The sequence below is a fragment of the Henckelia pumila genome, chromosome 4, assembly GCF_033568475.1.
Source record: "Henckelia pumila isolate YLH828 chromosome 4, ASM3356847v2, whole genome shotgun sequence".
Taxonomy (NCBI): domain Eukaryota; kingdom Viridiplantae; phylum Streptophyta; class Magnoliopsida; order Lamiales; family Gesneriaceae; genus Henckelia; species Henckelia pumila.
The window spans coordinates 224,546,495-224,572,151 of record NC_133123.1 but is presented as its reverse complement, the minus strand read 5'-3'; the positions used below and the strand labels follow the sequence as shown (position 1 = coordinate 224,572,151).

The 25,657-nt window shown below is 33.7% G+C and overlaps 2 protein-coding genes across 2 annotated transcripts; one reads left to right on the top strand and one right to left on the bottom strand.

The window, feature by feature from the left end:
* The first annotated feature begins 1,939 nt into the window (after positions 1-1,939).
* On the top strand, positions 1,940-6,757 carry LOC140862817 (serine/threonine-protein phosphatase 7 long form homolog). The gene is made up of 6 exons (XM_073265860.1): positions 1,940-2,053; positions 3,125-3,189; positions 5,575-6,325; positions 6,394-6,506; positions 6,577-6,664; positions 6,749-6,757. The coding sequence occupies exons 1-6, from the start codon at positions 1,940-1,942 to the stop codon at positions 6,755-6,757; spliced, it is 1,140 nt and encodes a 379-aa protein (XP_073121961.1).
* Positions 6,758-12,782: 6,025 nt separating this feature from the next.
* LOC140863933 (luminal-binding protein 5-like) lies at positions 12,783-16,264 on the bottom strand. The gene is made up of 8 exons (XM_073267734.1): positions 16,025-16,264; positions 15,413-15,686; positions 15,120-15,334; positions 14,807-15,046; positions 13,858-14,337; positions 13,614-13,768; positions 13,433-13,515; positions 12,783-13,305 (listed from the first exon to the last, which is right to left on the bottom strand). Exons 1-8 carry the CDS (start codon positions 16,080-16,082, stop codon positions 12,918-12,920), a joined length of 1,893 nt encoding a protein of 630 aa, XP_073123835.1. The 5' UTR covers positions 16,083-16,264; the 3' UTR covers positions 12,783-12,917.
* Between the last annotated feature and the right edge of the window lie 9,393 nt (positions 16,265-25,657).

Here is a 25,657-nt window from a genome sequence, read left to right as displayed (position 1 = left end):
TCTGTGTTATCTTGTCCAAAAAATGAAAAAAAAACAAAAACAAAAACCCCTTAAATTCGAGTTCTAGGAGTTATTTAAAGTCTAGAGTCCTTTCCACACAAGTTTTCTCTTCGAAATTATTTTTTTTCCTAATTTACGTCGCGCTCGAGCGCGAAACTCTCTGCCCAAAGTATCTTTCTCGCACAGCAGCTAGTGCAAATGCGCCATTCCACAAGCGCATAAACTCTAATCTTCTTTAATCCTTTTGTTCTTCATTGCCTAGAATCGTCGATATTAGCGCAGAAGCGCACTTCTATTCTGCATAGGTGCAGATGCATCTCTCCAAGCGCATATGCATTGTATGCTTCTTTTTCTATCTTCTTTTTGCGCGCTCGAGCGGATGAAAATCGCGCTCGAGCGAGAAACCTTATGTCCAACACCAAGTTTCTTCATCTTCTTTTGTGCATGCTCGAGCGTGGTTTTTGCATGCTCGAGCGCAAAACTTTTTGTCCGACTTGATATTTTCTTCATTTTTGGCGCTAGCGGGATTTGCGCATGCTCGAGTCGAGCGCCCACACTTCTGGATTTCACCTTTTTCTACTCAAATCACAAACCATAATTAAGATCTATAAAACCAATTTTTATCGCTCAAAATACATCTAATCATCACAATTTAATCCAAGTAAATATAGGAGAATATGGATATATCAATTAGATTACAGTAAAAAACTGTGAATCTCCATTGATTTCTGGGCTAAGTAGATGCTACCTGTAAAGATACTACCTTAACATGCATCTAACGGGTGATATTCATCAATACATGTGGGGTCAATAATTTTTTAGTGTCTATCCCACATGTATTGATGAATGATCTCCCTTAAATCTATCATGGAGGTAGTATACTTATAGTTAATGAAAGAACGTGCATATCACGTTTCTTTATCTTTTAGATTTTGCCTTTTCTTGACAATTTTGTTTAATTGATCTTATCATGTATATCTTCTTGATCGACATTGAATATCTTATAACTTGTCAAATATGTTATCTTATCAAATATGATATCTTGTCAAATATGTTATCTTATCCAATGTATATTGTAAATTGATGATATATATCTTAACAGTTTTGTTGATGAGATATCTTATCAAATCTTTTAAAGTTTTGTAGGATTTTTAAAAGAGATTGAATATCTATTTAAGAAAGAATTCAACAGAAGTAACGTGCAGAGGAGAGTGTAGAAACGTAAAGTACATTACTGCAAAAATTCACAAGTTGAAGGTTTGAATATCAGAAGAATTTCTGAAGTACTCCTTGCCGTTACACAGTGTTGCCGAGTAGTGTTGGAAACACTGAAGAACACGCGAGTGAAGTGTTGTTCAGAAAGTGGTTCCTTGGTTATTTTGTTTTTCGGCACATGTGTTTAGAACTTCCTATTGGTTTTTATATTCTAGTTCTTACTAGTTTTTAGGAAGTTATTTATTTTATCACCTAGTTGAGAAAAGTAGGTTTTCATATATGTTTACTAGTTGGTTTTTTGTAAACTGTCTTGTTTTTCTAGTGATTATTTTGCCATGAGGCACCGCACAAGTACTGATTACTTGTGCATAAATATCTTTGTGTTATTTATTTTTATGCTTAATTATTCCGCTGCGTAGTGTGTCTTGAAGTATTGAAAAGAAAACACTTATTTTAAAATTTATTTATGACATTCCTGCAATTCATACTATCCAAACCCTAACAGTTAACATGAAATAAACCTTGATTCGTGTCATGTTTCACTACGTCATCATCAAAATAACCAAGATGATGATGCCATCCATTAGATGATAACGTCGATGCTACCCTACGGGCAGCATGAACAAAACTCCATTGGCAACGTCGACTGTCCTAGGAGTGGCGTGGCGGATCATGATTAGTCAAAATTAGTGGGTCCCACGTGACCCACTAATTTTGACCAATCATGGCCCCATTAGATTTGAGCTCTAAATGCCTCACAGTTCACTGCTTTGGCAGAGAGCACCTTGCCAACAAGGCAAGAATCCAGCTTTTGTTGCCACTATTGGTCATCTCTTCCGTAATTCGAGACAAGGAGCTTCATTGTTGAATCTCTTGAATAATGTCATCTTACCGAGATGTCGATTGTATTTTTAATTTAATTTATGCACGAGAATGATAAATGCAATTGAACCCAACTTAAAAAAATTAAATTAATTTAATGTTTTTTTTCCTATATACGACTATCTAACAATACCAATACAAACCCAAACCTCTTTTAGAATCTCACATCATTTTAGTTACTCCATCTGTAAATGAGCAACACACATCAACAAATATATTTGATCCCCAAGTGGTGTTCCATCCACAAAAGTAAAACAGTAGGCGAAAAACATTTGTGGAACACCAAAATAAATAAAATCTACTAATGAATCTTTTACAGTTCGTTATGGGAATAATCATCTGACTTGGGACCACCACCAGACCTTTGATAAACAGTGGTGATGATCGGGTTACTACCTTAACATGCATCTAACGTGTGATATTCATCAATACATGTGAGGTCAATAATTGTTTAGTGTCTACCCCACATGTATTGATGAATGATCTTTCTTAAATCTATCATGAAGATAGTATACTTATAGTTAACATGAAATAAACCTTGATTCGTGTCATGTTTCACTACGTCATCATCAATATAACCAAGATGATGATGCCATCCATTAGATTTGAGCTCTAAATGCCTCACAGTTCACTGCTTTGGCAGAGAGCACCTTGCCAACAAGGCAAGAATCCAGCTTTTGTTGCCACTATTGGTCATCTCTTCCGTAATTCGAGACAAGGAGCTTCATTGATGAATCTCTTGAATAATGTCATCTTACCGAGATGTCAATTGTATTTTTAATTTACTTATGCACAAGAAAGATAAATGCAATTGAACCCAATTTAAAAAAATTAAATGCATTAAATTAATTTCATGTGTTTTTTCCCCTATATACGACTATCTAACATCACCAATACAACCCAACCCTCTTTTAGAATCACACATCATTTTAGTTACTCCATCTTTAAATGAGCAACACACATCAACAAATATATTTGGAGAAAAATACGTTTTTGGTCCTATAACTTGAACTTTTTCCATTTTCAGTCCTGTTATGAGTCAAGTTACGTTTTTGGTCCTCCTGTTATGAGTCAAGTTACGTTTTTGGTCCTGTAATTTGAAATATTTTTCAATTTCAATCTTTTTTCCCCAAAATTGAATTATTCAACTGAAAATTGTCCAACCCGGTGCCGGAATGCTTAGCTGTCAATTAATTAATTTTTTTGTGGCCCATGTGGCTTTCAAAAATTCCATGTAGGAAAATATTACTAATATAAAACATAAAATTTAATCCACGTCATGAAACTATTTTCTAGTTTTCTACAGCATCTTTTCCCAACATTCCAAACAAATTAAAAAAAAACCATCAGAATAATTTTCTTATTTCCCCATCATCGATCAAATTTCAAACCCTAGCCAAAATCTTTTCTCCAAATGGCGATGCATTCTTTAACCAGTAACCAAATTCACCCAAAACTTTGCGGGTTTTTTTTATTTTTAATTTAAAAAAATATATATATTGCACAAATAATGCAGGGCAGGGGGTTTTGCAATATTACTGCAAAACGCCCCTGCCAATAGCGGACGCTGCATTTAAAATGCAGTGTCCGCTATTAAAGCAAGCGGACGCTGCCAAAGCAGCGTCCGCTTGCTGCAAAGCAGCGTCCGCTCTCTGCAGGTGTGGATGCTGCTTTTTGCAGCGTCCACTTCTACAGAAAGCGGACGCTGCTTTGGCAGCATCCCCTTTGTTATTTTGCATCACGGATGTTTTGACCCGTGATGCAAAATTATTGTGCTTGTTATAAATATCATGCCACACCTCTCATTATTATGTGCACCGAAATCTGATACTTTTATTTTGCAAGAAAACAGCCGAAGCTTTCTTTTCATTTCCTTTACTTAAATTACTTCTTTGTTTATTTAATAGAATAAGAACCCAAGAAGCACCGAAGCTTTTTCCTTTTATTTTTTGAGCAAGCACGAAGCTTTTGAAATCTTCTCCGCCTTGTTTTCTGAATTAGGTAAGTTTGTAATGTTATCGTTTTAATTTTTTTTATATTTTGCATGCAAAATAATTTCTCTTAGAAATGGTGTTATTATTTATATGAATTTTTGTTTATATTGTTTTTGCAGGTAAATTTGATATTAAACCTGAAATAACATAAAGGTATGTATTAATATTATTAAAACAAATATTAAGTTTTGTGAATATTTTAAATAATACTATTATTATTCATGTTTTTTTAAGTTAAATGTTGATTATAGTTTGTTGGTTATGTTAATATATTATATTTTTATATTATATAATATTTTGATGAATCCTTCGTGTTCTATAATTGTACTCTTTATTTGATTGCCTTTGTTTTTAGTAAGTTTGTCAATAGTATTAATTCATAAATTAAGTTACTACGTAAATAAAAATTCAAGATAGATAGTAATATTATGTTTAACTTAACTAATTATTGGTTTTTCAATCTTAATTAATATATTATTTTATTTATTTACGATTATTTGAAACAAGATAGGTTACTTTTAGCTAATTCTAACGTTGAAATATGTTATTTAATTTCTAATTATTTTTCATTATACTTTTACATATATAAATATATATATATATATAATTAATCATAATATGTTATAATGATATATTGGTAATAAATTGATAATTGGAAATAATATATCATCGATCAAAATTATAGTTGAAATATTTTTAAAATAATATTTCTTTAAAATATATAACAATATATATATAATATAATTTAATATTTTTATTTATTGTTTATTTACATAAAATTCATAGTGTTAAAATAAAAAAATTATCTTATAAATATAACGTTGATAATCACTTCATATTTTTATTAAATATTATAAAAAATAATATTCATACAACATTATTTTTATATATTAAATTGTAATATAACTTGTATTTTTTAAGCTTTAAATTTTTTAATTTTTTGGTAAATATAAAATGTTTGATATCCGAATATTTAATATTTTGTGTTCATATTAAAATGTGATATAAAATATTTATAATATCACATTTTTAGACTACTTAAACATATATTTTTTTGTTATTCTTTATTTTATTTAGATATGATAAAAAATATGATAGTTTTTAAAAATATTTAATTTTAGTTGTATCAATACACAAAAATATTGCATTTTGAGTATTTTTTTAAGTAAATAAAAAATTTAAAATATAAGAAAAGTTAGTTTATGGATAAATTTGTTATTATTATTAACGTATTTACAAAGATTATTGACATAATTTTTAGTAATCTTTTGTTATTATTATTATTATTAATTTTATTTTTATTGTTATTATTTTTATTTGAAAAAAATAAAATAATTAATGTAAATTAATATTTTATTTTATTTCCAAATAGCATGAATTCGATCGTGATATGTATTATTTTGTAGTATATTTATTATAAGTATAATTGATTGTTATGATTATTTAACTTATTGATTAATGATTGTCATATTTTTTTTTTCAGAATGGCAAGAGTACAAGATTCGAGCGTGTTGTTTTTGCAGCCATCACATATATCATCAGTAGTTTCTTCGGAAAATATTGATGAAATTATTCGAGCCAAACGATCGGACAATTTGATATGGAAATTATATACGGAGAATGGGTTACATAGCCGTGTTAAAGCATTTTTACATCATATGGGATTTTTGGGTGTTTTGCAGTGTGGATTACGTGTTTATGATCATCATTTGATCACTGCTCTGGTTGAACGATGGCGACGTGAAACACACACATTTCATTTTAGATATGGTGAGGCGACTATCACGTTGCAGGATATTTCAATTATTTGGGGTTTACCAATTCATGGTGATGTTATATCTGGTACAGATGCGTCACATACAGTGGGAGTTTGGCAAGACATATGTTTTCGTTATTTGGGATATACGCCATTAGCGACGCATTTCAAAGGAGGTCACTTGTCGATGACCTCTTTATACGAACACTGCACCTCCACATACATTGATGATAATAGTTCTGATGTTGATGTTGTGAAATATAGTCGGTGTGTAGCATTGATGATTATCGGAGGAATAATGCTACCAGATTATCAAGGAGGATCGGCAAGATTGATTTATTTACAACTGCTCCGGAACATTGATCAAATAAAATCTTACAGTTGGGGAAGTGCAGTTTTAGCGTTCCTATATCGTGAGTTGTGCAATGCAACACGTATAGGAAAAGCTAAAATAGCCGGACCTCTATATATTTTGCAGGTATAATTTATAATTATTAAATGAGATTAAATTAATATTTATTTAATTATATTTTATACTCATTACAGGTATGGGCATGGAGTAGGATTAAATGTGTTAATCCTGATCGACATGGCTTATCTCATTTTGTGGCCCCGAATCCTGCTGATGATATTATGCCATTTTCTCCCTACGGTGCTTGGTAAAGAAATTATTGTCACAGTATGAACTTTGATTAATTTACTCGATATTTAATCATTTTTTTATTGTAGGTGGAATAATATTTTCAGTTATACTCATGCACCGACACACTTTGTTCGAATTATAAGAGACTCATTTGATCGTATGAATCATGATGAGGTATACTATGAAAATATATAAACACTGCAACAATGAACTTGTTTATAGAAAATTTTAAGTAATTTTTTTAATTTTATTTTGCAGTTTAACTAGATAGTATACGACAGAAACGATCCAGATGTCAGACTAATAGTGGATTCATACGACAAGCATATTCGGTTAGCTACTTAGGATGAACCACACGGAGGCGATCTAGTTTCAGATTAGAGTTGAAGCTAATAATATTTGGCGATGCGTTTGTCCTTTGATTTGCTTTGAAATTGTGGAGATGCATCGTCTGAATCGAGTGTTAAGGCAGTTTGAAATGCGTCAACCTATTCCAAGACCTGTAGATGACAACGATAACCTCCACAACATCAACAGAGGAGGTCATCGCAACCAAAACTGGATGGAATATCATGAAAATGGAATTACTATTTGGAATAGAAGGTTGCATTATGTTGTCCAAGGTCAATTGCATGGAAGATCTAGCCAGACAGATTATGACTACTTTCGATGGTATGAGCGCATAACTGTTCGCACTATTTCTCCCATAGTCAGCGGGATTGGTTTTCGACCATATCCCCAGAATTTTTTTGCTCCTCGACCACATGATATTCCACAACATTTCGGTACGCCTCCTATTGATCATTATCAGTCACCTTTAGGATATGTTCCTAGGTCATCTAGTTGGTAAGACGATGCAGGGCCTTCAGGTGGTTTTGAAAATGCAGGGCCATCTGGTGTTTTTGAAAACACGGGGCCATCTGGTGCATATGATGACGAGGATTATCGGACGCCATTTCAGAGCCATATCCGAAGTATTACCGAATTGATCAAATGATCAGTCACCTGGTTTTCATAACACGTCGGCACCTCAAAGAAATGTTTTTTCACCTATTATTTTTACAGGTTATTCAACTGAACAAAATCAGAGCAATGAGGACAATGACGATGTGGTCCAAAATAATCCTCAAGATTTTGTACCGCGTAGAGGTTCGCGTATACGTAGGCCACGTGGTTGTGGAACAGAGGGTCATTTACGTAATTGTAATTGTAACCACCTATCGTGATATATTTGTTAATGTGATTTATCTACACTTTTAGATTTATATCGTTTAATAACATATAATTTATTAGTAATAAACTTAATATTAATTATTTGAAATTATATAGCATTTTTATATAATATATTGTATATTGTAAAAAAAACAAAATATACAAATACCATAAAATGCATCTATTATTTTATTTAAACTCATTTATCCACACTTTAATATTTACATCGTTTAATAACATATAATTTAGTAGTAATAAATTTAATATTTATTATTTGAAATTATATTTTCATAGTATATTGTATTTTTAATATATTATCATTTACTATATTATAAATGAAATAAATTTTAATGCATACATCTATTATTTAATTTAAACTCATACATGAAAAATGTACAAACAAAACAAGGTACACATTTATTATGAAAAACGAACGAGAAACATTATTATAATATTAATATTACACGATACAACAGTCTTCATATATGATGTTCCTGGAAAAAAATATATGAAAATTAATTTCAAATACGATACAACAATCTTTATTACACGATACAACAATCTTCATACATGATACAACAGTTTACCAATTACTGTCCCCGTCGTTGTCTCTCCCTGACCATTGGTCTATCCATCTCGTTCCTCACTCGAGTTTTTGTATCCCTACCAGCTCTTCTTCTTTCACGTCTAACCGGGTTGTGATGTAGCTCAAAGGTAGGTGGATCCCAATATCGTTCATCGGCAAGAGGTTCAAATCTACCTTCATACGTCGCGAGGTAGTTCGATATGTTGTACCATGACTGAACTAGGGTTTTCGGATCTAACGAATGGTATTTCGCGGTGCAAATAGCGTGAGAACATGGGATTCCAAAAATTGTCCATTTACCACATGAACAATCACTAGTTGATAACCTCACCACTTGTATATGTTGACCGCGACTTGGTCTGCCCCCGGTCGCAACTGAAGCAGTGTGAGTCCTTATATCATATTTGACAACACGATGTTCGCTAGATTTTCTTGCCCATTCTTCATATTTGCGACATGCATAGTCCGACCACAGCTGATTTTCCTAAACCATGCGTTGATCCTTTGCCACACGTTCAATGAAGTACTGTACACATCTTAAAAGAGTCAAGTGCACTATCGCAGATATAGAGAGTCTACGAGCTCCCTTTAACACACTATTCAAGCATTCAGACATGTTTGTCGTCATCACCCCACGACGCCAACCTCCGTCATGAGCCATACTCCATTTCTCCTTTGAGATTCCAGCCAAGTACCTGTGTGCTAAAATATTTTTATTCCTGATGGCCTCCATTATTGCGTCGAACTTACAGACTTGATGTTGTTTGCCCGCCTCCCAACATAAATCTTTCAAATGCACATCTTTGAATCTCGCATTAAAATTTGAGCACACATGTCTCAAACAAAAACGATGCACACCATGCGGAGGTTTAAAATAGTGGAGATCCTCAGCTGCTCGAACAATACCCATATGCCTATCAGAAATTAGGCATACTCCACTTTCACCACAAACAACATACTGACCAACATTTTCCAAGAACCATTTCCAGGAATCCGACGTTTCTTCATCCACGATTGCAAATGCCAGCGGCAACACCTGATTGTTTGCATCCAGAGTGACTGCGATCAACATTTTGTGCTTATATTTTGTATACAAATGTGTGCCGTCAACGCTGATAATTTTCCGACAGTGGCGAAATCCATCTATAGAAGGCCTGAATGCCCAAAAAACATAGTTCAATGTTTTTATTGATTCGTTGTTCGATCTAAGATGCTTCCATTCGACAACTATTCCGGGATTATATTTGCATAGAGCACGCATATATTTCGGAAGCAGCTGCACAGAACTCTCCCAAGTCCCATAAACAATTTTCACTGCGCGTTTCAGACTTCGCCACGCCTTCATATACGAGATTTGGTATCCGTATTTATCCTTCACGCTTTCCATGATATATTTAATCTCGTACGAAGGATCACAACGTACAATACCCAACAACGTCTGTGTGACCATATCGCTATTCAGGTTATGATGGTCTATGCCCACGTTGGTAGATATACACGTGTGAGGACCGCCATATCTAGTTATTTTCCAGTAACCCGTTTTCTCTTTGAACGAAGCTCGAAGACCCCAACGACATTGGACGGTAGAAGAATCATTTCTACACCGTACCTTCCACAGAATGCATGTGCTATCGACTACACGATACTCACGCCTGGAAACTCTGACTGAAAAATCTTTCACAGAAGCAATGAGATCATTCTTATCTTTAAATAACATGTTCACACCAAGTTCTCCTCTTTCCGGATTGTAATAACTTGCTCGTGCCCCGACAGGGACACCGATGGAATCCGGAGTCTCTTCTCCAAAGTATTTATTGAAAAACGAGGGCATCTCAGAATCAGTGGAGATAAATGGTACGAATTGCCTCTGTAATGTTTGATGAGGTGGTGGACGAGATGACGTCCCTTCATCAATATTTGCATGTGTGTTCACGTGTTTATCATCATTCAAATCATCAGCGTCGTTGTCATCTTCTCCAGACTCCCCATATGACATCTCTGGTTCAGTATCACTAGCACTTCTAGGAACATCTCCATCATCATTTCTAGGAACATCATTGTGTTGAGCGAAATTCTGGTTGTTTGAATACAAATTTGTTGCACCCACGTTTTGATCCCAACTCAGACCCGTATTTGTCTAGCATGGAGGAACATGTTCAAAAGGACCAGTGATATGTTGATCCCACGAACCACCCTCACGATTCAACTGCATATTGCTCAATCCTTCTGTAACATGTGGAATATATGATTCTTCATCCCGATCAATTTGATTTGCTTCAATATACAAATGCAATACATTTATATTGGGGCATTGCATTACAAACTCCAGAGCATCAGCATCAGCAAGGTCGACTGGAATTTCATGCCATATTGATTTATCCAGGAATGAGTATTTCGTAGACAGCTTCAGATTAAAATTCATCGGATCAATGACCAACATTTTATGCACATATTCAACCAACTCGAACAAAGAAATTGATCTCAATACTCGAATCAGTCTAATATACGGGATACTATATTCAACCGACCCATTCTCAACAATAACGTGACCACCAAAATATAAAACAACATCAATGTTATCCATACTGGAGATGAAATTTCAAGAAAAGTATTACAAATACAGAAGGAGGAATGAGAAAAAAAAGAAAGGAAAGAATATATTTTTAGAAATTGTGAAGAATTTCTTCAAGCAAAAGAGAGTGATAGACATTGATTTTCTTCAAAATATTTGTTATTATATAGATAGAAAGTTGAACGATTATATTTCAAATTTTTAAAAGCTTTAAACACATTATTCAATGTGGTCAAAAGTTATGTGGGAATCTTGTCAGGATCATGTTACTGAATTAGTTGTCTGATAAAGTTGGGAATCTTGCTGGAAAGATCACGATTTTTTTATCGGGAGGTTGTGTGTATTATTGTGGTGATTTTATATGTACTTCATAATTTTGTATATTATTATTGTGATGATATTTACGTGCTTGATAATTTATTTGTATATTATTATTGTGATGATTTTTACGTGCTTGATAATTTATTTGTATATTATTATTGTGATAATTTTTACGTGCTTGATAATTTAATTAGTGTCTCGAATCACGTCCGTATTAGTAGGTAGCGGATGATAAATCAGCGTCCGCTTTCTGCAGAAACGGATGATAAATCAGCGTCCGCTTTCTGCAGAAGCGGATGATAAATCACGTCCTGTCACATCCTCCGCTTTGGCAGCATCCCCTTTTTGATGTTTTTTAATTTTTATATATTTGCCATTATATAATATTAATATATATGTATGCATGACAGAACTGGTAGACCAGCATTTGATTGTCGCTTTTCATAAAAGCAAACATTGATTAATAATTATATTATTAATATAATTACAGTACAGAATTGGTGGACAGCAATTTAATGGTCGCCCCTTGATGGAAAAGTGGATAACAATAAATAATGGTCGCCCGTGATGGAAAAGTGGACGCTGCTTTTTGCAGGAAGCGGACGCTGCAAAAAGCAGCGTCCACACCTGCAGAGAGCGGACGCTGCCAAAAGCAGCGTCCGCCCCTGCAGCAAGCGGACGCTGCCGCTTGCTTTAATAGCGGACGCTGCATTTTAAATGCAGCATCCGCTATTGGCAGGGGCGTTTTGCAGTAATATTGCAAAAAGCAGCGTCCGCTTGCTTTAATAGCGGACGCTGCATTTTAAATGCAGCATCCGCTATTGGCAGGGGCGTTTTGCAGTAATATTGCAAAACCCCCTGCCCTGCATTATTTGTGCAATATATATATTTTTTTAAATTAAAAAATAAAAAAAAACCCAAAACTTTGCATCTGGTTTTCTCACGAAAAATTTGGAAGATCTAGTCGGGGTCTCGAATTAATAGAAGGATTGAAATATGTCTTCAGCTTTAGAAATTGGTTTCATGTGTCTGTAAGTGTGCGAAACGGGCATACATACCGTATTCTGGTGGAGGAAGTTTCATTCCATTTTATAGGTGAATCTTCATTTCACAGTAACGAATTTTCGATTCGAAAAGTTCAACTACTGAAATTTTCGGAGTTTATTCAATCAAGAGGGCTTCCTAGTTGAGTTGCATTGATTTCTTTGGCTTAAGAAATCTACGATTTGGAGGGGGAAAATATCGCTAGGGTTTTTTTATTCAATCAAGAGGGCTTCTGACTTGTTGTGACTTTTTTAAATTTTTTAGAGAAGTAATTTTTTTTAGTTCTGATAAGTTTTTCATTTTTTTTTTTTGAAATGTTTGTAGATTTAAGTGATGTGAATTTGATTTTTATGTTTTATATTGGTAATATTTTTTTATATGGAATTTTTGAAAGCCACAAAAAATCAATTAATTGACAGCTAAGCATTCTGGCACCGGGTTGAACAATTTCCGGCTGAATAATTCAATTTTGGGGGAAAAATACTGAAATTGGAAAATATTTGTAACTCCAAAAATGTAGCTTGACTCATAACATGACTAAAATTGAAAAAAATGCGAAGTTATAAGAACAAAAACGTAATTTTCTCATATATTTGATACCCCAAGTGTTGTTCCGTCTACAAAAGTAAAACAGCTATAGGCGAAAAACATTTGTGGAACACCAAAATAAATAAAATCTACTAATGAATCTTTTACAGTTCGTTATGGGAATAATCATCTGACTTGGGACCACCACCAGACCTTTGATAAACAGAGGTGATGATCGGGTTGCACACTGCTTCGACCTCGTTGAGCTTCTCCCCATAATCCTCCTTCTCGGCCGACTGGTTCTCGTCCAACCACTTGAGAGCATTCTTTTTCGCTGTCTCGATTTTCTCAGCGAATTCCTCGTCTGTCTCGATTTTCTCAGGAAATTCCTTGGCCTCTCTGACGATCCGTTCGATTTCCTCCAGACTAAGAGGACCTTTGTCATTGGTGATGGTGATATTCTCAGACTTACCGGAGGCCTTGTCTTCCGCCTTGACATTTAATATGCCATTGGCATCCACATGGAATGTGACTTCAATTTGAGGAGTCCCTCTGTTCAAACAGAAAAGATACAATGTTTAATATATACGTATACGTAAAATACCTGTCGGACAATTAAAAAGAAAAAAAATCTTGTTATGATGTATGGATGAGGCCAAGTCTAGACAGTATGACAAACCTTGGGGCCGGAGCTATTCCCGTGAGATCGAATTTCCCAAGCAACCTACAGTCTTTTGTAAGACTTCCTTCACCCTCAAATACCTGCCATGGATTCGGTGTTATCATCAGGTAAGTTGAGGTTAGATACATATTTCTTCATTATCTTTCCTAGTTATTTTCAACTATCATATCACAGGTACCTGAATTGTGACTTTAGTCTGTTTATCCTGGTAGGTGGTGAAAACTTGAGATTTTTGTGTTGGTATGACTTTGTTTCTTGGGATCAACTTGGTCATCACCCCACCGACGGTTCGGATGCCAAGGGTGAATGGAACCCGCTCAAAGTAAAGAATATCTGGTGTCGAGCATGGCTTACTAGTTAGACAAATTACTTCAGCTTCAAAATTTTCAAAAGTTGCAAACAAAATCAGAACCATATCATACCTTTGATTTTATGGCCACCCTCTCCACTCAAGATTCCTCCTTGAACAGCAGCACCAAAGGCGACAGCTTCATCGGGGTTTACACCCCTTTTAGGTTCCTTTCCATCAAAATAATCCTTGAGAAGCTGTTGAATCTTTGGAATCCTGGTGCTCCCACCAACAAGAATGATTTCATCAATTTGGCGCTTCTCCAATCCAGCATCTTCCATGGTTTTCTTGACAGGTCCCATGGTCTTCCTGAACAAATCATTGTTCAATTCTTCGAAAAGAGCTCTTGTGAGAGGTTCAGAGAAATCTGAGCCATCAAAGAGAGACTCGATCTCCACTCGGACCTGGTGCTGGCTGCTCAAAGCTCTCTTCGCGCGCTCACATTCTCTCCTCAATTTGCCTAGAGCTCTATTATCCTTGCTGATGTCTTTTCCATGCTTCTTCTTGATTAACTTAATGAAGTACTCCATTATCCTCTGATCAAAATCCTCACCTGGAGAAAGGGGAACAAACATTATATTAAACAAAGAGTACAAGACCTTATCAAAATACTGTAAGTTCATTGTATAATTAATTAACTAAATGAAGAATTCTATTATTCTGTGGTGAACATCCCCTCTTGGAAGGAAGGGCAATCAAACTTGATGATATTAACCAAGATTATCTATAAAATGGTATTCAAAATCCTTAATCTTGTCAAAAGTCAAAATATTCATGAATGCATAATTGAATCACCCTATAACTGAATTTGTTCTAAAAAAATGCCTAGATGGTGAAATAGTAGGCAGCCGAATTCAGCCAACGCGATACAAGTTTCACATAATATCATTTACCCAATATAGTTAGTTATAAATCGCAGATGTTTCAACTTAACTTCAAGTGGAATGGACGGCAAAAGTATGTCGGAATGATTATTATAAATAATAATGATAAATAGCAAAGAGCCTAAAAAAGAAACCTACCTCCCAGATGTGTGTCTCCATTGGTGGCGAGAACCTCAAACACACCATAATCAATGGTTAAGATATTGACATCAAATGTTCCACCACCGAGATCAAAAACAAGAATGTTCTTGTTACCGCCTTTGTCGAAACCATATGCAATTGCTGCCGCAATAGGCTCTTTGACGATTCTAACAAAATTGAACCCAGCAATTACGCCAGCATCTTGAGTGGCCTTCCTCTGGGCATCATTGAAGGAAGCTGAATGAAGAAAAGATTATATTAGTCAATTATTTTTGCATGCATATTGTTTGCTGTGAGGCTTAAACTTTACCAGGAACAGTGACAACGGCATCGTTAATTTTCTTTCCGAGGTAAGCCTCGGCTGTCTCCTTCATCTTTGTCAGAATCATGGCAGTAATCTCCTCAGGACTGAAGACCTTAGCCTCACCGTCTTTTATCTTGACTTCAATATAAGGTTTCCCATCCTTGTTGACAATCTTGTACGGGGAAAGTTTCATGTCCCTTTGAACTTGCTCATCTTCAAACCTGTTGAATAGCGGAGCAGGGGTTAAGATTAATTGCAATGTGTGTTCCTCACTGTAACAAAAATTAATGAGAAATTACTTTCTCCCAATAAGTCGTTTGACATCAAAGACAGTTCTCTCGGGGTTAACAGCAGCCTGATTCTTGGCAGCCTCTCCGATCAACCTCTCACCATCAGTACTGAATCCAACCCATGAAGGGGTGAAACGGTTACCTTGGTCGTTTGGTATGATTTCCACATGTCCATTTTTAGAAACACCAACAGATGAATAAGTGGTACCAAGGTCTATCCCAATTATTGTTTTAAAATAATAATATTCTGCCTCTTCAGCAATGGAAAATGCAAATAAACTTCCTGCAAGGAATATTCAACCCATGTATTATTAACACATGATCAACTCACAATCATGAGAAGAGAACAACTCCGCAGACATGCTATAGTATTTCAATCATAAATTTTCTAATTTAAAAAAAAAAAAAAAAAAAACAGGATCTATCTTGCAAAACTTAATAGGATTTGGCATATCGGCTAATGATCACAATTCATTCAACGTACAGATTTCAAAGTTGATAAGAAGAAAGTAAAAGTGCAACAGGTACAAACACAAAAGCATCGACATATACAATTAGGGTTCATTAGCCAATTGAAGCTCTAATTAAAAACCAACTATGAAAACAGAAACAAACTCTCACCGAGCAAAACCATCGCGAAAAAAAAGAAAGATGCGCGCCTCTCCCACGCTGCCGCCATAGCTTTGAATCGACTAGACCACCAATATCAATATCCGTGTTTATTTATTTGGTCGAGTTCCGAATCTCAACACTAAACAATTGAGCAGAGATTTATGTGTAACATATATATATATATATATATGCGGGGCGGGGCATTAAGCTTGGTACGACGGCACCATTGGAAGGAAATTCAAGAACTATATCACTTGAACCAATCAGAATTGGAGGATGGGAATTCTCTCTGAGAGTTGGGGCCATCGTGGCCGTTGGTTGGGAACTCAATTCAATTAGAGTTATCAAAATAGGCTCAGCCCGCCCCGCCACGAGAAACTGGCGGGTTGGGTTATCATTTTACAGGTTCATTTGAAGGTGGGCCTAAATGGGCCGCAGGTTGAGGCGGGCCGGCGTTAGATTTTTTTAAAAAAAAATTATATTTTTTAAAATTATAGACATAAAAACACTTATTATTATTAAAAATGTGATTTTTAAATTTTAAAACTAATATTTGTAATATTATTAATATATTACATTATTATTTTTTTATGATTAAATATATATTTATATTATTAATCTTATTTAAAAATGTATTTTTTTTATTCAAAATATAACATTTAACATCAAAAATTTATATGCTTTATTCAATTATAACATTTTATATTTTTTATTGTGTAACATTGTTAATATATATTTTTTAATATTAAATAATAATTTAGTTTTTGGAATTTTTGATTTTTTTTACTTTTTTTAATATTTTGACGGGTTAACCCGTCTGACCCGCGACCCAAAGGGTTGGGTTGGGAAATTTTCAGCCTGCCCCGCCAGTTCGTTTTGACATGTATAAACACAATACATGTCTATACAAAAAAGATAAAACTTATTTGGGACATTTATTTTTTTTCGAATGGTTTTTTTATATAGATTATTTATTCAAAAGTATTATTAATTATTATTATTATTATAAATATGAGTGAGTTGACCCGTCTCACGGATGAGATCGTCTCACAAAAATGTTACTCTACAAAAAAATAATTAAATTTAATTTCAAATATATAATGATAATAAATATTTGTGTGAGATTGTCTCACTGATCATATTCATATGTAGGGCTGACATACCGAATCAAAATACTATGTTTTTGGCATACCGTACCGAAATTTTTTTGTTAAACAAACATTTTTTCGGTATAAAATTTTTTTTTTCAGTATCTATACGGTATCAATATGGTTTTTTTTTTCTTACAAAAATTTCAGAATTTATGTATCGATATCGGTATAAATTTTTTTTTATACCAATATTTTTGATATGATATACTGAAAAACCACCCCTATTCATATGACGGACTCTTTGATCGGGTCGGATTCAATCCGTGTCTTTTTTCTGGCCCACGATTCTCATTTGCTCGCTATTTGTGAACAAAAAAATGTCTGCCCCAATTTCACGTCTATTTCTGGGTTTTTTATTTATAATTTGAAAAAAAAAATTGATTTAGTGTGTTGGGGCCAAGGAAGGATTTTTAATATTTTTAATGTAAAAAAAATGAGGCCAGTGTCCCACCGTATTTTATTTTTTTAAAAAATTTTTAATTATATAATTTATAAAAACATATATTATATTATATATTATTTTTCTTATAAAACTTTTATTTTTTTCCTGCAAATTTTAATTTTTTTGTTTTGATTTTTTATTCGATAATCATAAAAAAAAAGTTTTAGGAAGACAAAAAAAATTATAAGATAAGTTTTTAGAAAAATATATAATTACAATCGAACAAAAATAAAAATTGTTGTTATGTCTTGAATATATCAAATGCAATCATTAATAATTATAGTACAATAAATATATCTTGTCGGATTGATAAAAGCAAAAGTATTTTATTTTGAAATTTTTTTAAGGAAAATTGTAATAAACCTTTTTATAAATATTCAGACTATAATTTTGTCAAATTAGTTTGGAAACAAAAATATTTTATTTTGAAAGTATTTTTTTAGAAAAATTGTAATAATTTCATCTTTATATAAATATGGTTAAAATATTTTTTTTAATTTGATTTATTTTGAAAAACTATAAATTTGGATGAACAAATAGATTAATTTAATTATGTGTTGTTAACCGCACAAGCGAAAATTTTAAATTAAATATCAAATTTGAATAAAAAATGTAGTAGAAATTAAATATAAATTTTATATATTTAAAAAGAAGTGTGATAAAAAAATGTTTATTGGATTAAAAAAAATTTAGTTAAACAAAAAAAACATTTTTTTTTTCAAACCCTTTTTTAAATATATATTTTTTTTTTATCAAACCTGATGTGGTTTTGGTAAACCGGATGCCTAGGCTGTCAAGGTAGCAAGGTGGGCCTGATGAGTTAGCCGGACTGGTAAGAATGATAAGTGGTAAGCTGAGCTAAGATGTGTTTTCTCTTGAGCAAGGATGATTTGCACACAAGAGAAATGCAACGAAAGAACGTTAGTGGGGGCGCCGAAAGGTTTTTCAACGACATCGAAGTTAGATTCATATATAAAGTGGGCTTAAAGAAAAAATGATAAATATAGTGTTTTTGAAATTGAGATGAACGTATGTCTACAAATACATGTGGCCACACACAAAAAGAGAGAGAGAGAGAGAGAGAGAGAGAGAGAGAGAGAGAGAGAGAGAGAGAGAGAGAGAGAGAGAGAGAGAGAGAGAGAGAGAGAGAGAGAGAGAGAGAGAGAGAGAGAGAGAGAGAGAGAGAGAGAGAGAGTCCACAATTTCGGGATAGTGGCTACGATCTGAGTCGTGGGTGCATGGACTAACCACGTCTACCTGTCACACATGATCCAACCGGGAGGACCGGGGTTATGTCAACGTGGAGATCGTGCCCCTGAAGAATAGACGTTGACTGAGTCACGAAGACTTGGTCTTTCCGATCTCATATATCCACCCGAGATGGGCTATGTCTTTAACCCCGAGCTACCAGCCCAACCCGTAAAGCCTGGCTTATTCTCTTATTATGGAACAAACCTGATGTTCCTGCTTACTCGAAACCTTGATACCTCCGGCTTCCCAGGATATCACCACTCCTTCCTAAAATAGTCGGGCTAGAGCCCTGCTCGCTGTCCTGGTCAATAACCCTGACACTCCTATATGGCACTGCCATGGTTATCCTCTCCTCCGGCGGCAAAAGTTTGAATTTCAAATTTCAAATCTGTTGATCAGGCTGATGTCAGACATGTCGCTAGCCCTAGAATATGAAGTGATGGACCGTTTTGTTGGATCGGTTCTCTTGTGCCCGAAAGCGCAACGGAAGTTTAAAATTTTATGTAAAAATCGAGCACATGTGTAGCATTCAAAAATATTAAATATCCATAGGATGTTTAAGATATTTTACCTATCAATCTCAAAAGATTGATTTATGGCTCCAACCAAGTTGCAAACAACTTAACTCTTGAAATGGTAGACACTATCTACAACCTTCCAAGAGCACACCTTGCTCAAAAGGATTCAAGCATCCAAGAACACTCCTTGTTCGAAATTGATTCCTTTCTTCAAATTAGGTCCACGACTAGTCAAACAAGATCCACTATAAATATGCATTAGAATATTTATAGCATTTTTCATTGAGATTTTCGTTGTCTTTTCTCCCAAGTTGAAAGACAGAAATATGGAGAATAATATGGGATGTGTTCGGCCACTAGGAGAATAATTGAGAGGAATATTGCTTGTCTTGGTACTTAAAAAATGTGTTATGACAAAATACAAAGTGTAACGCTCGGAAATTCGTCACGTAAACCCGCATGCATAACTAAAGGATTTAATAGTTTTAGAATAAACTAAAAAGAGATTAAAATAATTTTATGTGATATTATGCAAATTAAGTGATTTATTTGTATGTTTTAAATGTTTTACGATATTTAACCCGCTATTATGTAATTTATGAATTTATTTGATAAAGTTATTTTGTGATTGCGTAGACGAGACCGTGGACGAACGAGCAAGAGATTTTTTATCCAAAATTTTTACAAGGGATTTTTAAGAGCCAGAATTTATTATTTTGAGATTTTATTTTTAGAAAATAATAGTTTTAAATATATGTATATATATAAGTCCAATTATCACCAAAATGATCCATTTTGAAAGTTTTTATTTAGCTTTCAAAAGCCCATACTAGTTTATTTCGAAATTACATGAAAATATATCATTTTTTTTTGTGAGTTTGATTAATTGGGTTTAAATATTTTAATTATTTAGCAAAAACCCAACCCATTAACCCATAAACAAATATTAAGGTTTGGCCCTCATTCTCCCTCCCCACACTCACGTTATTTTCCTCAGCTGCCATCACCATATCTTCATCACGTTCCCTCATCCCATCACACACATCTCACGATTTTTTTGAAGATTTAAGGAAGTTTTCGAAGGTCGTTCATTCCGATGGGCTGATACGCGTTGATACCGACTTTTTGAATAAATATTCAACAAGGCACGTTTCAATTCCCTTATTGAACACTATTTAAGTCATACTACATTGGTTTATACATAAAAGGATTGATCTTGCATGTGTATGTGGTTTTGATTGAAGATTATGCATGAAAATTTTGAGCAGTCCACGTTTATGGCTTGATTCTCAGATTTTCTCACGTTTTTATACTATGACACGTTTCAGCATGCTGATACTTGGTTAGGAATCTGAACTAGGGTACCTAGGATCGAGTTGGATGGGTTCATGAACCATGAATATGCTGGAAAGGAAACAGGAACAGAAACATGCACCAGGCACGCAGGTTGAGCAGTTCTGGGAGAATGGATCGTGTAGGCTGTAGGGTGCGAGTTTGAGGCTGGTTCTAGTTGTGTTAGAACCCCAAGACATTGGGAAAATTCCTCCAGGTGGTTTCTGGCCGGTGATGTCCGGATCCAGGCGGCTAAATGACATGAAGTCTGAGTTTGTGTTCTACGCTCGAGCAGATTATAGGTTGAGGAAGAAGAGGCTGGTTTCGGGTCCATAAGATGATTTAGGGGTTGGGGTTGGTTTTGTTGGAACCGTCTAGATGTGGGCTAGGTATGATGGGTGGTGCTCTGGCCGGTGGTGGCAGGATCCTGGCGGCCGAAGCCCATATAGGGCTGCTGATCGCTGGTCATGGGACAACCCAGCTTAAGTTCTGAATTTCGGTGTTTTTCGGGCCGGGCTCGGGTTCTTGGGTCCGAGTCGGGTATAAAATATTGTGAGCTAAGTTAGATGAGTCTGAGTCCGAGTTATATTAGTTGAGCTCGAGTATTTTAATTTATTTTGTTTAATAGTTTAAGTTATGATTTAATGGACATATTAAGTTGTTAATGGGCTTAAGAAATTTATTAGGTGAAGTTAAGTATTAATCGGGATTGAATAATACATTTGGGCAAAAATATAAGTTAATGGACCTAAGTTCAGTTATTGGGTCAATTTAGAATTTTTATGAGCTTAAGTCTAAGGGGTCAGCAGCTCGAACAAGTCCATGAAAAAATAAATAGTCTGTAAATATATATTTAATTCAAACATGTATTTTTATTATGTAAGTATAAGTATGAGATTTTATGAATATAAATTAAATATATATTTACGGACTAATTTTTTATGAGAATAAAGAAATAAGATGATTTTTTTTGCTCATTCATCATGAAAGAATTTTTATTTTAATGAGAAATTTAAGGCATGTTAAGAAAAAATAATATTTTTATGGAAGTTGAAGTGAAGGTGGAAAGTGATGTGGTTGGAGGCCGGGATACCTGGGCCCGGTGACCTTCTTGATAATGTTTATGTTATAATGAGCTTATGGATCCAACATCGAGTGTAGGTGAAGTGGCAGCACAGAGGTGGAAACCCCACCGCCAGGTACGTTGGTTTTTATGATTGATCAATCGTTAAGTATGAGGCCACCGACATGGATACAACCTGTTGAGAATTCAGAAACTTAGACATGACAATTCATGAAATTTATTAAGTATGATTTTATAATATAATATGATGATGATGGTTATGATTAATTTATACATGTTCATATGCATATATTTTTAAGATCTTGCACGTATAAGTATATTCACGTATTTTATATGATGTGTGTTTGTGTGTGGTTTCATGTAGTTACATAAGGATATAACGTGCTGAGACTCTAGACTCATTAGATTTAAATGATGCAGGTGAGTATGAGAATAATGAAGAAAATGTGGTCCTGACTGGCGGCGAGGGCGTATGAGCATACATACAGCTAGTACCCGTGACCATAGCTTTATTTATGATATTTATGTTTGAGAGTTAGAATAAATATTCCGCACATATTTTATTATTTTGAATTTTTAGAGTATGTATGAATTTTAGATTTAAGTATTTATTTTTTAAGTTTGCATGAATTTATGGAAAAAATATTATTTAAGAATTTAGTTATGAGATTTTTCTTCATGAAATTTGTTCATGATTTAGTAATTAATTTTATGTATTTATTTGCATGTAATATACTTATATATATTTATAAATTGTATATTAACTTATGCATAGATTTTATATTTACGTATTTATGTTCAAGTTGCATGAAATTGTTGTAGTAATATTATTTAATTATTTAGTTATGGAATTTTTGTGCATGAGATTTTATCATGATTTGGTTAATAGATTTTATGTAATATATTTATTTATTTAGTGTATATTAAGTTACGTAAAATTATTTTAAGTATGATATATATAGTATTATTATTTTATAGATATGCACTAGAATATTTATAACATTTTTCATTGAGATTTTCTTTGTCTTTTCTTCCAAGTTGAAAGACAAAAATATGGAGAATAATATGGGATGTGTTCGGCCACAAGGAGAAAAATTGTGAGAAATATTTCTTGTCTTGGTACTTAAAAAATGTGTTATGACAAAAGATAAAACATGCATGAAAAAAAGTAAAAACATGCATAAAAAAGTGTGCACTTTGTCTTTACTCCTTAATATTCATTCTCTCATGTATTGTATATATTATATGTCAAACACATATATATTAACATGGCTCATGAACTTAATATTTAATTAATTATCAAACTCAAACTCATTTAAGTTTAATCAATCAATTAAATCAAACTTGAACTCATTCAAGCGCACTAGTGTAATAATTATTCAACACTATTTTTATTTGGGCTCTACAAGATCCAATAGTATTTAATTAATTCAACACTTAAATTAAATTAATTATTTGGACTCTACAAGGCCCATTAGTGTTTAATTAATTCAACACTTGAATTAATTTAATTAAGTTCATAATAATAATTTTGAAAATCACAATTTTCAAAAATAATTATTTTATTCAAGTTAACTTTTAATCTTGAAATATATTCACAAATTAAAAGTTACTTTCCATTTATTTTTCGTTAAAAGTCATACTTCTAATTTATTTCACTTATAAACTCCTTTATAAGTTGTTCAACACATTGAACTAATTTTATTATCAACAAGATCTAGAAAGCTAGTACTTGTGTAACCCTCAATGGTTCATTGATACAACTAGCAGTGGGTTCATATCTCCATGTGATTTGGGATCAACAAGTCCTTTATATGAGTATACCATATATAGCTTCATTCTTATTTATCAACTTCGTGATAATAAGAACGCCAGAAAACTCAAGTCTGATAGTACCTAACCAATCATGTTAAATATCTAGCAGCATCGCTTACATGACTTACTAGGTATCAAATGATAGTGCCTGCAAGAACCATTGAATTATGGTTAGCGTACAGTACGGTCTCTTCAACTCATATATCCTGACCGATTCGACAACCATTGGTTTATCGAAAGTTGTCATTGAATCGATAACTATGTGTCATGTCGTAGTTGCATCAATGGTGTAATTCAAGAAATCCTTTCTTAATTACCATCTACTCTGATCAGAGATTTCAAGCTACATATGTAAGGCCCGGGATTAATTAATATTAATCCGAACTTATTTAATTTTAATCCGAGTATATTAATTTGGGAATATTTAGAGTTTCGATTTAAATTCTAATATTCTTAAATTATTTAGGATTGAAATTGAATTAAAATAAGGGCCGAGGACTGAATTGCAATTGATGAGAAATTAAGGGGCCAAAGTGCAATTTTGGCTAAAGTTATCAGATTTTAATCGAATACTCAGCATGTCAATGTGTTATTGTCTAAGGAATTCAGAAATAAGAACAGAGGAGCCGAGATCCTTTCTTTTCTTTTGAGTTTTGATTTTCAAATCCTTGTATCTTTTGATTCGATCGTCCGTTTTCGATTCCGAAAAGTGTTCTGGAATCCTTGCAACGAAGGCTTAGATATCGTGTAAGTTTTATGTTGTGTTATATGTATTTCGAGATCAGTTTATGAACAGAGATCAGATTTTATGGTTTGATTATGTTCTTGAGATTCTATTGCTCGTATATTCGAAACTGGATTGAATAGCTTATGTAATTTGTACTCAACCATGAATTCCAGCTTATATTTGATATGTATAATGGTTGGTATGAAGATTTAGATGCTGTTTATTGAGTTAGAGGCATATATGAAATGATTTGAAGTTAGAAATGATTTTGGGATTACGTCGGTTACCGATTTTCAATCGCTATGTCGTTGAATCGAGTTTTTTTGGACCGTTTTGATAGCCTATATCTGAGTTGAAGTTGTTATCTAGATGTTATGAATGTTATAGCATTTTTATTCTTCAATTTCAGTCAATTTTGAAGGCCAATGATTCAAGACGCCGAGTTAAACCGAAGAAGAAAGAGTTGAGGTTTGAAATGAGTTTGATTGACGATCGATTAATGGTTTTGATTCGTTTCTAAAATAATAGTCTTGAATGAAGTTTGATATAAGTATTTTGGTTGTTATATTTCAGATTGAAGAGTTCAGAACCGAGATATTAGAAGGTATAATGACGACATCGCGAAGTAGGGACTTTGAAACTCAAGAACGACTATTTTTGAGTTCGCCCGTAAAAACCACATACTTGTTTATGTTGTGATTTGATTGTGATGTTGTCGATCCATCCCAGGTAGTGGATCTTTAAATTTGAGTTGATATGATTCTATATTGAATTGATTCTATGTCAAGGTTGCTGTTAACCTTATTTGCGAGTCGGTTACAAACTCGTTAGATGGATATCCATGTCAAGATCATTTATGAATCTTGATGGCCTCGAAGTTATATGAATCATTTCTTATGCAAAGCGTTAATTTACTCTATTTGTTGAGTCGAGTTTAAATAGAGTCGATATGATTTATTTAACGCTTTCTATATGTTGGTTATACTGAGATTGATTTCTCACCGGAGTTTATCCGGCTGTTGTCTTGTTTTGTATGCGTGCACGACAACAGATGGGGCAGAAGCTGGTCATCAACGTTATTGACAGCTGGGAGAGAGTCTAGCACGTGAGGACTCGGGTTGTAGATAAAGTCTTGAGATCTAAAAGCATCAAACCTTAGAACTTGTTGGTTTTGGAATGCATGTATGAAACTTGAGATAGTTTATGTCGTTTATCGTTATTTAGCGACTTGTTCGATGTAACAAATACATGTATAGATGTTTGAGACCTTGTTTATGTTTATATGCATGATTTGGACCTTATATACATGTTTTAGACTTGAA